The sequence below is a fragment of the Acomys minous genome (assembly GCF_964271855.1).
Source record: "Acomys minous genome assembly, chromosome: 4".
Lineage (NCBI taxonomy): Eukaryota > Metazoa > Chordata > Mammalia > Rodentia > Muridae > Acomys > Acomys minous.
The window spans coordinates 22,381,516-22,397,264 of record NC_140486.1 but is presented as its reverse complement, the minus strand read 5'-3'; the positions used below and the strand labels follow the sequence as shown (position 1 = coordinate 22,397,264).

Below are 15,749 nucleotides of genomic sequence, written 5' to 3'. Positions count from 1 at the left end.
CCTTCCTCTACTTATGCCTCAGTCACTCACCCAGCTAAAGAGCTGTCTGTTCAGGAAGCTTTTGCCAGCTGTTAGCCAGCTCTTCAGGGCTGCTGTCTTCGCAGTGCCCTGGGCTACATTCTCCTCTTGGTCCTCATGCCCATCTACCATTGCAGTCCTGCTTCAGAAGACTTGTGCCCAGCTCCTGCCGGGTGCTGCCGACAGTCGGCTCGCCTCCCCGGTCCAGGAGAGACGGATGATTCTGCCGCAGCAGCTTGGGCCTGTCCAGCTTTTGGCTGCAGTATTCAAGAAGAGATCATAGTTTTATCCGTTTTTGAACTTGCCAACATGAATTTTAGTCTGTTTTAGTTCTGGAAATATATACCTGTTAAAACAGTGATCTCTCTGAGAGTGATACTTAATTTTTTTTTTCCTTAGAAAATTTGGAGGTTGGCCAGGCAGTGGTGGTGCAAACCTTTCGTTCCAGCACTATGGAGGCAGAGGCAGGTGGATCTCTGTGAGTTCTAGGCCAGCCTGGTCTACAAAGTGAGTCTAGGACAGAGAAGCAGTATCTCAAAAAACAAAAGCAACACACACACAAACAAACAAACAAACAAAGCCCCAAAAACAAACCAAAAAGAAAAAAAGAAAATTTGGAGTTGAACAGGGCACCTCTGGTACTAGAGGCTTTTACCAAGCCTGTTTCCTGTTTTCTGCTGTGTCCATGGATTCAAAACCTGCTTTTTTTTTTCCATTTCCCACCTTCTTGGTTGTTTGTTGGTGAATTAAGAAACAGGAGTACTTCCCAGCTGTAAAAGCTCCTCTGTCCTCATGTCCTGGCATTGCTCTCTGAAGCAGGTTCCTGTGACGTCACAGTCTGTGCTCTTAGCCTTGGCTTCCCTGAGATGTCCCCGCAGCTGCATGTTGTTGTTGTGTTTTTGGTTTTTGTTTTCTCTGTGTAGCCTTGGCTGCCCTGGACTCGCTTTGTAGACCAGGCTGGACTCAGACTCACAGAGATCCACCTGCCTCTGCCTCCCAAGTGCTGGGATTACAGGCATGCGCCACCAAGCCTGACTGCACTTAAGTCTTAAAGAGTCATCCATAGTAGATTCCTGAATGAGCCGCTGTCTCTGTTAGATTCTGAAGGTTTGAAAGTATCCCTGGGGCCCTAGACCAGCAGGTGCCCTACACTTTGGATGCTACCTTTCAGTTTGTTGTAGCTGGGCTTGGAGAAGGGGGCACTACTGGTAGCGGGATCTGTTTTCTTTTCTTATTTTGAGATAATTGTAAATCCATATAAGAAATATGAGAAGTTCTGTGGTACCCCCAATGGTAACAGCCCACAGAAACAGACTAGAATCAGAGCCAAGACATTGACATTAGCATGGTCAGGCAGTAAGTACAGTAATCGCACCCTCCTGAGCATAGCCCCCTTGTCACCCTGCTGTGTCTTAACCCCTGGCAACTATTGTCTGTTTGTAGTTCTATATTTTGCCAATTCATGAATGTTAAAATAAAGAAACCATGCAGTATGTAAGTGGATTGGCTTTTTCCACTCAGTACAGTTCCCTGGAAATGCATCTAAATGCCTGGATCAGTACAGATACTCTCCGACTTAGGACAGATGATGTTATGGTCCCAGTAAACCCATCATAAATTGACACTATAAGAAAATGTCTAAGATTGGGGCTGGAGAGATGGCTTAGCAGTTAAAAGCATTGGCTGTTCTTCCAGGGGACCTGGCTTCAATTCCCAGCACCCACATGACTGCTCACAACGTCTGTTACTCTAGTCCTAGAGGATCTGACATCCTCACTCTAATGCACATTTTAAAAAAAGAATTATTTTAAAAAAAGAAGGAGAAGTGCCCAAGAAAAGCCCAAATATCCTAGCTGAAGTGCTACTTGTTTGCCTTTGGGATCATGTGGCTCCCTGGCTGACTGCCGAGCACTGAAGACATTGTAGCCTGTATGGGGAAGCTCGTCAGGCCTGAGGACCCCAAGCGTGCCTCTACTGCAGTGTGTTACTTCCCTGCATCAATATATTGAGCCAACCACAGCTAGTCAGGACCCTCTGTAGCCTGTTCTGTTTTAGTGCCGTGTAGTAGTGTAAGCATATCGTTGTACCATAGTTCTTTTTTTGTTTGTTTGTTTTTTATTACAAAAATGTTGGGCTGGGGAGACAGACTAGCAGCTGAGAGTGCTTGCTGCCCTCGCCCTTCGGTAGGACCCTGGCTTGCTTCTCACCCACATGGTTGTCACTAGTTCTAGGGCATCTGATGCCCCATCGGACCTCTGTGAGTACTTCATGCATGTGGTGATCATATATACATGCAGGCTGGACACTCATACACATTAAACTTAAGTATTTTTGAAAATACTGTACACGTACTTAAGCACATGTGAGTAGTGTGTATGCTGTCGGGGTTGGCATCTGGTGTTTTCCTTTATTGCTTTCCACCTTACTGTTTAAATTTTTTTAGCATGTATTTTATGTGGAGGAGTGCTTTGTGTACATATGCATGTGGGTGTCCCATACATGCCTGGTGTCCGTGTAGTGCTGGGGATTGAAGCCAGGTCCTCTGCAAGAGCAACCAGTGCTCTTAACCTCTCAGCCAGCTCTCCAGGCCCCTCCACCTTATGTTTTGCTTTTGTTTTTATTTTTTGGAGGCAAGGTCTCCACACACATATACACGGAGCCCTGCTTGTCCTGGAACTTGCTATGTGGACCACGTCGAACTTACAGAGCTCGACCTGCTTCTGCCTCTAGAATGTGAGGATTAAAAACATGCATCACATGCCAGGCACCCCAAAGGGTTTTAGTTTAGTGTTCACATTTGTGCCTGTGACCCGCTTTGAACTTTTGTAGGGGTTCGACTGGGCTGTTTATTTTTTAGCCCATGCACGTCCACTTTTTCTAAGATCATTTGTTGAAAAGGCTGTCTTTCCTTTTGGGAAGGGTGTGTACCTTTGTCAGGTGTCACTGCGTATTTGTGGGGCAGCTGCTGGTCTGTGTGCCTGTCCAGTCACCCATACTTGAAGCTCATGGTACCTAGGGCCCTCAGAAGAGTGCATGACTCGTCCTCGGGGTTGCCTCCGTGCTCCTACTTACTGCCTACAGGAAGTGGGAATGACCTCATCTGCATCAGCAGGAAATCAGACCAGCCCCGGGCCAGGAGCTGTGTGAAGGCATGAAGTAGGTTGAAGGGAGAATGGACGCCTTTAGGTGCTGAGTCTTTCAGTCCTCAAACACAGCCTCGCCCCATATGGTTAAGTCTTTAGTTGCTTTGTGGCTTCTAGGATGTAAGTTCTGTTCATGTTTTGGTAGATTTTGGTTGCTTGATTGATCAATCAATCAGTCAGTCGTTTGTGGTATTGGAGATGAAACAGAGCTTCAAGATATGCCAACCTGAAGGGCACCCCACCTGAAATTTATTATTTTAAACAATTACAGCTTTGGGGTGTACAAATCCATTGATAGTACATAGAGAAGTTAGTGTTGTTTATTTATTGTGTATCCTGTGCTTTCTTCAACTTACTGGCTTCAGAGTTTGGGGGTTCAGCTACTGGTTTTTCAGGTATGGGCCTCAAACTACCTGAGTGCTGGGATTAAAGGTGTTCCCGGCTCTTTGTCTCCTCTTTAAGATGGGATCTGGAATTGCTCACCTTCTGCTCCACCTGAGGCTTTCCAGACGCTTCTGTGGGTAAGATTGGGTTCCCACTGAGGCTCTTTTTTAAGTTTTTTGATTAGTATACAAAGAAATACATTCATGGAGGCTTTTCATGCGCATCGTTCTGTTGTGTTTTTATTTGCCCCTCCTCCGCTCTCCTCCCAGGCTGCTCCGCGCCGTCCTGGCAGACAGTTCCCCTTCTTTCATGTCATGTATCCATTTGGGGATTTCTCCTTGAGAGGCCGTTCTCCACCCAGTGTCAGTTTCTTTTCTTCAGCCTCATCTTCCCAAGGAGAGACAACTTCTCTTCCCTCTCATGGCCTGTGATTGGCCTCAGCCTTTCCCCTGAGCTCGCAGCTCTGGCTCCCCTGCTCGCCTTCTGTCCAGTGCTGGAAACGGAACCAGAGCCTCCTTCCTAGAAGGCAGCCTCTCCAGCTCGGTGCCGCACCCCTAGCCACAGGTCTCCCTTCTTTTTACTTTTCCTCTTCTCTTATATCTTGTCCCACCTGTTTTTGGAACAGAGCTTACATTTCTCTGTGCTTCTCTGAGCCCAGCAAGGATTTCTTCCTGAGGATTCTGCTGTGGCTGGGGCAGCAACAGCTCCTCCACCGACTCCCACTCACAGTGTTCAGCCTTTGCAGACTGTGTCCGTGTCACTTTGCTGACATTTGCTGAGCCTGCCTCTGCCAGTCTCTGTTGTCCTTCCCACAGTCATCCCAGAGCAGCCCCTCCTTGTCAGGAGCTGGCGCTATGCTCAGCTGTGCCTGGTAGTCTCTGGAAAGATCTGGCTTGCTGTACAGGGTGTGTGTAGACTTCTTTGCCTTACACTGTTTATGTCTGGGTCTGAGTCATGGGGTCTTATTGTACACTGGCAGGTGATGTGGTCCAGGAATCCCAGCATATGCTTGGTTGGGTTCTATAGCTGAGGGAGAGAATCGTGTCTCTTTCTTGCAGCATGGAACCAAGCAATGCAATGAAAATAGAGCTGTGGGCAGGCGACACATTCACTCATGCACTCAAATGCACGCACAAGATACACACTTCTGCTCACACACACACTCAGACACACTCTTGCACTCACATGCACACTCACATACTCACATTCGTTCATGTACTTATGCCCAGACTACTCATAAGCTCACTTATGTCCTCACCAACATTCCCAGGGTGCAGTTTGGGGCTTCTCACTGCCTGATGCGTAACACCGGCTTTCAGCACCCCGAGCAAGGCAGTGCATAGAAGACCAGAAAAGCAATCCTGTGGGCAATGTGTTCAAGAGCCGACGTCTACAGGTGTAGAAGTTGATGCTTAGATGCACTGGGATGCCATGCTTCACCTATTAGTAAAGAATGACAAAATTTGACCAAGTGTAGGCTCCCATCCCAGCGCTGGAGGCAAGAGGACCCTGGGCTTGCTGACCAGTCAGTTCAGCCATATTAGTGAGCTCCAAATCCCAGTGAAAGGCCCTTAAAAAGAAAGCAAGAAGTGATTGAGGAAGATGCTTCATGTGAACCTGACTGTCACAAAGTAGATGTGTGTGCATCTGTTTTTAAATAAACTCTTAGTTATTAAGGCATGTTTCTTGCTATACGTCCACATTACTGTAAAACCAGGGACTGTAATAGGCTCTTTGGTAAACTTGTTCATTTTACCATTGGAAAACCATTATGTGTAACTAGTGGCAGAGCTGGGACTTGGGGCAAGTGTCCTTCATTGTCAGCTCATTCTCTCCTTACTGTTGTTGCTTCCCTAGGACATAGAAGCATAAGACTTCACCGTTGGGGACCCGAGGAACCTAAGAGAAGGCCTTGGGCTTGTTTGTGCATTGGCCTCAGGAGTGCAGCAGATAATAGACAGCCTACCTGCTTGGCCCTCACTTTTAGAGGTTGATTACTCGGTTCAGTTTCAAAAATGTTGTGGGCATTGCAAGTTTTCTTCTTAATATTTAAAATTATGTGTTTGGTGTCTGTGCACTGCTTGCATGCCTGTGGTGCCCGGAGGTCATGAGAGAGCATAGGATCTTAGAACTGGAGTTACTAATGGTTATAAGTTGATGTGGGTGCTTCAGGAGCCTCTACAGAGCAGCAGTGCTTTTTATTTTTAAACTGTTGAGCCACCTTTCTTGCTCCTTTGAGAAATTTTAAAAAAACAAAAAAAATTTTTTTTGAGCTGTGAATTGGCTCAGCAATAAATGTACCTGCCACACCAACCTTGAGGACCCGAGTTCAATCCCTGGAGTGTACAGACTGGAAGGAGAGAACCAAACCCACAGGTTGTTTTCTGGTCTCCACCTGGATGCTGTCGCACATGCGCGCCCATATTCCTATACTTATACATATGGCACACGCACACCTGTGCACGCGGATGCACATACACAAATAATATAAAAAAGGTAATTTTATTTTTACCTTGTGCATATATATATACACACAGATGTAACAGGCCAGATCCCCTGGAGCTGGAGGTGCATTCACTTGAGCTGCCTAGTATGGATGACAGGATCCGGTCCTCAGGAAGAGCAGAGTATATTCTTAACTGCTGAACCATCTCTTCAGTTCCCTTTCTCGGCCTCTAAAGCCTGACATACTATATATCAAATTCTTAAGCACTTTCTCCTAGAAGTCACAGAGCACCCCACCCCCACCCCACCATTATCAGAAGACTAAGCTTCCTGGCCTCCACTTTTCTTGTCCACCCCTGTGGTGATTAAGCCCAAGCCTTAACGCACTAGGCAGGCGCCCCGCACTAGGCAGGCGCCCCGCTGCTGAGCTGTACTCACGGCCCTCCGGCTTTATTATTTTGGACAGGCTCTTGCTGTTACCCAGGCTGATCTTGAACTAACGACCCTCTTGCTCAAATGCAGGGATTACAGATGTGGGCCACTGGCTGTCAGCTCAAGACCTTTGGACACCGCTCCCCAAACTGTTAATTTTGTCTCGCCCCAGTTTACATGGTGGTGTTGCCAGCTCTCAGAGCTGTATTCTCTAAGTCCGTGTGTGTCTGCCGTACATCTGTGAATTAACTCATTGAGCCAGCTCTTGCTAGGATTGGACTGTGGCAAGTGATCTGGAAACATCTGCTCACTAGCTCTGGGAACCAAGGATACATGTGGTCAGTGTGTGTAATGTGTGCTTTGAGTCTTTCCCATTTAGGTGAGCTCTGAAAAAAGTGTTTTCTTCCTGTGCTGTTGGTGAAAATGTGAAAGCCAGGAAAGAAACTGCCGCTCTTCACTATGGCCATTAGAAGCATCATCTCCCTGTAGATGCAGTGTGTGGAGCTGGGGTGAAGGGCAGCAGCAGCTGACTTTGCATCTGGCCCCCACTGAGCTGCAGTGGGCTGGCTTCTGGATCTTGAGGCTTTTGCAGGCTTACCTGTGAGTGGATGCTCTGTGTAGTGGTGGTCTCTAGTCTTTCTCAGCCTTCCCCCTTTAGTTTTCTCAGGCTGTATTTTTCCCTAAAAGAACAAATTGAAACAAAGAATTGTGTTTCTTACTCTGTTAATTCCTCACTTATGCAAAGAGGATGCTGAGCCTCAGAGTCTAACTTCTTTACAGAACACCAGCCCTCCCCCGCACCCCCCGCACCCCCCACCCCCGGCTTCTGCTGTTTTGCCAGCTGTCAATTTCAGGCCACTGGCCCACGAGGCTCACGAGGGACTGTGATCCTTTCAGCTTCCTTTTCCTACTTTTCTAGTGCTGATTTACAGACAAGTAAAATTAATTAAAAAGTAATTCCCCCAGCAAACGAAGCTGCCCCGGAGAAGAGATGAGGTGCTTTGCCAAAGCATTGAAACCTTTATGCGTGTTCTGATGGCGTTAAGCCTAATGTTCAGAGACGTAAGTCCACGTGCATGGATTTCTTTCTTCTAGGCCACGCACTGCTGGCTAAACTGCCGCTTCTCCTGCAGAGCTGCTGAGCAGTCTTTGTTTGTGCCAATTAGGAAACATTTCTTTGACTTAAACAAAAAGGAAGGGGAAAGTCAGATTCTGTTGGATCATAAATTATCCATACCACTCCAGTGCTCAGTGCGTCATCCCCACAGCCCAGAAAGTGTGTGTTTTGTCATGACTTCAGAGCATCCCAGAAGAGCAAGTGGAGTCCCCTCTTGGCGCTGTGGAAGCCCAGCTTTGCTATCTGCAACAAGGACAGTTAGCAGTCTGAGGCCAGATAGTTAAGTAAACAGTGTCCAGTGAGTCCAGAAACATGGGCACTATGCAAGCATCAGGGAGGAGATGGCGGTGGAATGGAGGTGAGGCGTGCAACAGTAGCCAAGAGAGAAATACAGGGTAGGGGTTTGGCTAGTACACAGGTGTGTGCACACCAGTGTAAGAGAAGGCAAGATCCCTGCACGTCCGCTGTGTCAGTGAGCACATCTTCCCATCTCAAGAGCTACAGGATTGAATGCGTTTGATTTGAGGCTGGCATCTTGTCCTCCTCTGGGTCAGATCTGGGTAGTTGGCCTCAGCTGGCGGCTGTGGTGGTTGAGGGGTGGGGTGGATTGTGATGACGGTAATGTCAGTGGTGGAGATGAGTGTAATAAGCTGTGCATTTTGGAGTTATTGTAAAGAGTTCCCTTTTGTGATTATATCTTGATGGATGATAATGTAAGTGTTTTTGTTTTTAGCCTTGTTCTTTTAGATTTCCTTTTGGTTTTATATTATTACAAAAGTACTATAATCACATTGCTTGAGATAGAGGAGAAGCTATAGGGAAAGAGAGACTAATTTCTCATCTTAGCATAAACTGTTATCTTTGGCATTCAGGTTTATTTGTTCAGGTTTTTCAACTCTTACTTTTTGTGGTTGTCCAATTCGCACGACCCCATTCCAGTCTTTCCACTGCTCTTCCACCAGTGCCTGGCTGACTCCTGGGATTTGTACTTGGTAGCTGTGGGGCCCAGGGTGCGTTTCCTAATACCATTAAGTCTTTTTTCCTTTTCTGTAAAACAAAGATATCATTGACTCTATGAGAAATAAATGATATAATGTGTTTACATCTATATAAAGTTCCTAATGTACTTAAAGGACTTAATTCACTGCTTGGCTCATAGTGAAATGGAGTCAGTCCATACCTGTATCTCTATATCTATACATACATGAGTTCGTATGTATATGCTCCATACCTTATTATATCTAAATACATACATGTATATAAACCTATGGGTGTGTGCATATGTGTATGTGTAGACATATGTATAATGTTTTTTGACTTCTTTTAGAATTGAAAGCAGGAATTTTATTTTTCAAGTAAGTGCGCCTCCCAGGATGCCTGTGGGAATTCAGACAGCATGGCTCTCACCTGGGATAGCTTGTGAAGCAGTAATTGTGATGACCGTGTAGCTAGCAGGCTCTTGTAATTACTGGCTCTGTTGTTGTGTCATGTTTTAACCTTTGAAGAATGTGTCACCAGAAATGACATCTTTTAATGACATTAGTCTCATCAATGCTGCCTGTAATGCTCTTGTTTTGTGACTATAATAAACATTTTATGGGTTAAAACTTGTATTTTAGTCCTTTCAGGAGAAAAAACAAGAAATAATTTTCAAGTGAGTTTTCTTTCTTTTTTCCTTAATATAAGTCACATCAAAGCTTAAGCTTAAATTTTTGGGCTTAATTTAAAATAACTATGAAAACTTAAAAATAATTTTTTAAACTGCTGTCAACCTGAAAGTGTTTTTAATCTCAGAAAAATCTATAGTTTGGGACTTTCTGTGACTTTAATACAAATGTTTTATTTTCAAATGCAAAGCAGTACTTGTTTTTGCTGAAAAGGATGTACATTTTATCTCATGCTCTCTTGGACTTCCTTTCAGTATGGTGGTCAGTTACTATGGACTGGGGTTTTTTGTTTTTGTTTTTTTTTAATGTATGTTTTAGAGATATACTTAGTACTGACACTTAAGGGGATGAAAAGTGGATATTTAGGTTTTTTGATAACTAATGAAATATTTTCTTCAAAGATGATTTCAATCTTTATTTTAATTCAGTCAGATTTTAACCTTTGTATAGTTCCTTATGCTTTACAAATTTCATTCTAATGGCTAAATTTGTGCATCAGAGCTTGAATGCTTTGATTTCAATTATAAATCATATTATGGCCAGTTTATCCACTTAAAGACCAATTTAGGTATAAGAAGAAAACCAGTTCCTAAGCCATACCTTTTGTGTTCCTGAATTTAAGATTTAAATAATTGAAATGACTGGGGAAGAAAAAGAAGAAGCTGGATTAACCCGGTTAATTTCTGTTTTCCGGAGGCAAGTTCTGGGTTGGGGGCCTGCAGCTCCTTGTGGGTCTGGGTGCTTGGAGTGTGCAGTAGATTGTACCCACCAGCAGTCTGCAGGAGGGCCTCCTCTAACCCTTTGCCCTGGGACAAATTTGCAAAAGAAACAGAACTGGAAATATTTAATACTGGTGTTTTCTTTTGGCACGAGCCTGCCTACGTAATTCTAATCATTTTTATTTTACAGGGTGAAATTTTTCCATTAAGCATGTAATCTTCAGGTTTGCTTTTCCCTCGGGCTTTAGAGTCATTTAAAGCGGTGTTTAAAATGAGACGCATAACTAACTGTACAGCTTAAGTAAGGTGATGTGCATATGAGCCGTGCTTAGCAGGACCAATCGTGTTTCCCCCTTTGGTTTGTTTAGAAGACTTGCACTGTCTGCCAGATGCTGCTTCCTAACCAGTGCAGTTATGCTTCACACCAGAGAATCCACCAGCACAAATCTCCCTACACCTGCCCCGAGTGCGGGGCCATCTGCAGGTCGGTGCACTTCCAGACCCACGTCACCAAGAACTGTCTGCACTACACGCGGAGAGTTGGTTTTCGGTCAGTATGTCGTTCACTTCTGTGCAAGTACAGCTTGTTCATGATAACTGCACTGCGATTTGACGGGCCCGTGCGCAGCTAACTGCCAGGGTTCTCTGGTGATGCTGCAGCTCGGAGGTCCTCCGGGAACCTAGCTCATCTGTAGTCGAGCTAATCCATATGAGTCCTCTCGTGTCATGTTGGCCTTGCCAAGCTGCACAGATGAGGAAGACCGGGTGAGCGATCCTTTTAGGTAAATGTGCATGTCACGGGGGCTCGGCCATGACCACCAGCCTTCTTAGCCTTTCTCCCTTGCACGTACAAATCCTCTGCAGGAGTGTCTTGCATTTCTGTACCTCCTAGTTCCTTCTAGTACACACAGATGTGATAGATTGCTGTACCAACACGGAAAGGTCGAGTGAACAACCTTTTTGGATTGTTGGAGTTTGCCCTTCTGCCTCCTCCACCTCAGGCCCAGCCTCCTCATCTCTTCACTGGCCCTGAGGGGGCTGGATGTGTATTGCTTGACGTCTGGCAACTCTAATGCTACTTTGTGCAGTGTTAGGTGAAGATGTGCTTTGTTCTCAAGCTTCCTTAGCTTCCTAAATACACTCCCGTCCCACTCCCACTGACGTGATGGAGATCCCTCTGCGGAGGATGTCTTGGGTGACAGGATGTCTTTGTTCTAGCAGAGATGTCACCGTGGCACATGCTTATCTTACTCTTTGGCTAGACTGTTACTGTGCGGTGGTCTTTCTTAGTCCAGATTCTGTCACACGTTTTGTAAAGATGAGGTATCATTGCTGTGGTCTGATTTCAGTTTAGTCTGGTTGATTGATGTTCCCAGATCACTAATTCCTGGGTGGCTCTAGCCAATTGTTCATTTTCCTCCTCTCGGTTTCTTTCTTCTTATTTTCTGTATGTAGGTGTTTTGCCTGTGTGCATGTCTGTTCACTCTGTGTGTGTGTGTGTGTATTACCTGAGGAAGTCAGAAGAGGGTCTCAGATTCCTTGAAACTGGCTGTGAGTTGCCGTGTGGGTGCTCGGAATTGAACTCAGGTCCTCTTGAAGAGCAGCTGAGGCATCTCGCCAGCTCCCTGCTTTTTGGTTTTCTAACACTAGAATAGATAGATCCCTGTTTCCATCTTATGCCTTCAAATGTGTGGCGCATAAATGCTTTGTGGGTTGAGATCTAACCTGGTTAGGAAGACTTTAGAAAACAAGAAGCCAGGGTTTTTTGTTTGTTTGTTTGTTTTGTGTGTGTGCCAGATTTGCTTGTCACAACTTGTGTGACATTCTTATGTTCCCCCTGCTCTGTTACTTGCCCTGTCACTTGGGGGTTCACAGTTAAACAGGATGGTCCCACACGTGTGGAAACTGAGTGGATTCTGTAGATGTCACCAAGGCAGCTGTGCAGCTTCTTGATGTCGTTCTCCACTGTCTCTGTGTGGTAGGTACCACGGGTTTGCTCCTTCTCAGTGACAACAGGCTAGATTGGAGTGACCAGAGGATGGCCTCCTGCACTCTGACTTACTCCTGCTCTCTTCCCTCATACAGAAATCTCACGTGCAGGCCTGAAAGCCTGCACCTTGCCAGGGGAAGGCTGTTCCGCTCTTCATTTGCCCCAGGCAGAATCCCTTAAATTGGATGCTTTCAATCTTACATTTTGAATTTTATCAAGTTTTTATTAACTATAGATTTTTCTCCACTAGACTGGAGGGCATTCAGACTGTGAAGACATCATGTTCATGGGTTTGGTGTATTTGCTTTTGACCCAAGGTCCTCCTATGAGGCTCTGGCTGGCTTGGAACTTGCTATGTAGACTCTGCTGGCCTCATTCCTGCACCTGGCTCTCCAGAGCTGGGTTATTGATAAGCATCATTGTCAAGTTTAGTTCATGTTGACTCTCACCCCCATCTCCTCCCCCCCTCATGTTTTTGAGACTGGGGTTCTCTGTGTAGCCCCTTGCTGTCTTGGAACTCTAGACCAGGCTGGCCTTGAACTCAGAGATCGGCCTGCTTCTGTCTCCTGAGTGCTGGGATTAAAAGCCTTCTGCCTGGTTTATGTTGACTTCTTTAGAAAAAATTATAAAAAGTTAAAAACATTTTCCTGGCCACCTTCCTCCCCCCCCATCATCACCCCCCATTTTTTTAAGGGTCTTATACTGTAGCCCAAGCTGGTCTGAAATAGTTCAGCCTCCGACTAAAAACCAGTGCTACCATGCCTAGTCCTCCTGCTGTTTTAAATAATGGAGTAGTTGATGCTTGGGCTTGGCAACCTGTTGGCCTGCCCTGTTCCCTCCCTCCCTCCCTCCCTCTCTCTTCCTCTCTCCATCTCCCTCTCTCATCTCTGTAATCAATAATTTTTGGTATATTCTTTCTGTAGCCAGAGGTTTTCGTGAGGCTCCCATCCCCCTCTGTCCTTCAAAGGCTGATGCTTATTTTTTTGATCCTATTGTGTCTTTTCAATCCTGACCAGCCATGCCTGGGTCCTGTTTAACTTGTAAATGTCAATTATGAATAAAAGTTAATATTTTTCTGATTTTTTTTCCCTGCCTCCAGATACATATATTCAGGAAGAGATTATTGTAGGATTGTATACTGTAAACATTTTTTTAATTAAAAAAATAATAAAGAGAGCTAGGCACTTGTCTGTAATCCCAGAACTTGAGAGGCCAATGCCTAATAGCACTGAGGTAATAAGGGGTCTTTCAAGTCCCATGTTCCAGGTGTTCGCCTCACTGTTGGCCTCTGTTGCCCTGGACCTCTCCTGTCCTTTTTCTTCTTTTTGCTTTCCCTTGGCCTCTATGCCTACCTGTCACTTCTGCTGCCAACTCAAAACCATATCTTATTTTGTTTGCAGCCAGTGAAGCTTTTCTCGGGCTCCAAAGAGGCTCTGGACCATCTGGAGCATCGGCGCACTTCTCTTTGCTCCTTTTTGTCTTAAGTTCAACCCAGCCCTGTGTTTGCTGGGAAGATGCGTGTGTCTGTGATGAAGTCAACTGTTGGGCAGCATTTGGGCGGCACTGGAACAGGTGGCAACATCAGACCCTAGTGTCAGAGTCCAGCTTATCTGTCATCAGTGGGCATCCTCCTTAAGCTAGGAACCGGGGACCTTGTAGTGCCCTGACCCTGTGGTCGTAGCTTCTAGGAGAAGGTGGGACTGAAAATGGTCTGTACAGTTCTTCTTACCTTATAAACAAGCAGCAGTAGCGTTAGACCTGTTAAGGAAGAGTCTCAGTGTGCTTGTTTGACTCCTGTGATTAGGACAGGAAGCTTTCTTGTCCTCCTGTTGTACAGTGTTTTCATTTTGTATTGCTGAACACTGTGCCCTAACACAACGAAACTGCCGGACAGTGGTAGCACACGCCTATAAACCCAGTACTTGGGAGGCAGAGGTGGGCTGATCTCTGAATTCAAGGCCAGCCTGGTCTACAGAGCAAGTTCCACGACAGCCTGGGCTGCACAGAGAAACCCTGTCTCAAAAAAGCAGCCAACCAACCAATCAAACAAAAAACTCAAATCCAAAAGCCAAAACACAATGAAACTGAGAATACCTCATGATTTTCTAAAACTGCTTGCAAAACCTGCCATTGCATGCCCAATAGAATATACGCCCTCTGTGTGCTTTGCAGGAGCTAGCTCCGCGAGTCCATGTGTGCCTCTAGGAGGGCATGGTGTCCTGGAGGGCAGGCCCTGCCAGCAGATTTCCTTCCCAGGTGACTTGCGTACACATGACTAGGAACACGTGTGTCAAGTCACATGAAAGGCGTGTTCTTTCAGATGGTGCTCATGGGCATTCTTAAAGGTTTTCTGTATGTGAATCAAGAAGACGCCATTGTCAACGGAAGTGTTACAAGTACTGCTGAGTGTCCCTGTGCAGTGAGCGAGGTGGGTGGCGGGGCATCCTAGTTTTGAGGTGTCTTTCTGTGGGATTAGAGTTTAGCAGGGAATGAGCTAATTGTCGTAGACAGAAATTCATAAGCCAGTTGTTTCAGAGATGCTGACTTTTGAGAAGCTTGTGGTTGGTGGGGTTTAAAGACCAAGTACAGGCACATTCAGATTGGTTTTCCAGTAGACAAAAGCAGGTGGCTGACTTTTACTGCCCTCTGGGTCACCATGCAGTGCAGATAGCAGATGCATGGACCACACCAACATATACCAGGATACCATGGGTCATGCCTTCTTCATGTGCCCCTCTTTGTGCCTCTGTTGAGGGCATGTAGATGCAGATCTGAAGGCCTTTTTCATTGGAAAGGTCTTTTGTTTGACACTAGGACAGATGAGAACCTCAGGCCCTAGTGTCAGTCCAGCACATGAATGTCCTTCCCCTGTCCAGGATCCCCAGGGTCTTGCTGTGTCCCTGGTCCTGATCTGGCCCTCATGGTTCAATGGCCTCACTACGTATATCCTTCCTTAAGACATTAAAGATGCTCCAAGCACTGACCATTTGCACATCAATTGTCTTCGTGATCTATCCTCTTAATCACACAACATTATCTGTACTCTGTTGTAAGTAAAAAAGACAAAGTACGTTCGAAAAGCCATGAGAAACTTCTATGGGCTGTGAGATATGTTCATTTCCCCCTGTTCACACAGTGATGTCACTCACGGTGTTTGGTGGTCTGTGCTAATGACAGTGTTGTTTCTCTAACAGATGTGTACATTGCAATGTTGTGTACTCTGATGTGGCCGCACTGAAGTCTCACATTCAAGGCTCTCACTGTGAAGTCTTCTACAAGTGCCCTATCTGTCCAATGGCGTTTAAGTCTGCCCCAAGTACACATTCCCACGCCTACACGCAGCATCCTGGCATCAAGATAGGAGAAGCAAAGTAAGTTACCCCATGGCTGAGTTTTACTCTGCTACTCTAGTAGTCATTTAGAGGAGGTTGTCATTGTAGCAAATAAAAATTTAACATCAGAGCATTTGTCAGCTATGTTAATTTTGATGTGTGAAGGTCTGCTCGTAGGTCACCATATTATTCTGCTTTTTCCAGGTAAAGTCTTTGTCCCAAAATGTCACCTGTTATTCATGCTTCCAGCATCAATTTCTGCTCAACAAATGCATACTTACCCATTTTATTCTTAAGATGAGTTTTAGCAAGTAAGTGCTAGGAAAATTATAAAAATATAGAAACAGAAAACCTAAACTGTTTCATGTTAAATATTTCTGTAGTTTGTTTATCGAGTCCTCCTTTCCCAGCAATAGTCAAAGGTGAAGTCAGCTCGATACACTTGTTACTGAGTCTAACTTCATAGCTAGGACAAGTCATTGATTAGTGGAAGTAAATTTAA

At 45.4% G+C, this 15,749-nt stretch overlaps 1 protein-coding gene and 1 long non-coding RNA gene across 12 annotated transcripts in view; one reads left to right on the top strand and one right to left on the bottom strand.

Moving 5' to 3' along the window:
• The window catches only part of ZNF532 (zinc finger protein 532), a 116,755-nt gene that overhangs the window by 54,318 nt on the left and 46,688 nt on the right, over positions 1–15,749 (top strand). For 9 of the 11 annotated variants that reach the window (XM_084779943.1, XM_084779947.1, XM_084779941.1 and 6 more), the window contains 2 exons: positions 10,294–10,475; positions 15,110–15,286. The exons of the other annotated variants lie outside the window; for them this stretch is intronic. In XM_084779943.1, the coding sequence (XP_084636069.1) occupies positions 10,294–10,475; positions 15,110–15,286 (359 nt within the window). The remainder of the gene's footprint in view (positions 1–10,293; positions 10,476–15,109; positions 15,287–15,749) is intronic. 11 annotated transcript variants of the gene reach the window in all.
• Positions 2,676–10,273, bottom strand: LOC311596480. The gene is made up of 2 exons (XR_014778858.1): positions 5,985–10,273; positions 2,676–5,947 (listed from the first exon to the last, which is right to left on the bottom strand). It is a non-coding gene; the product is annotated as an uncharacterized lncRNA (long non-coding RNA).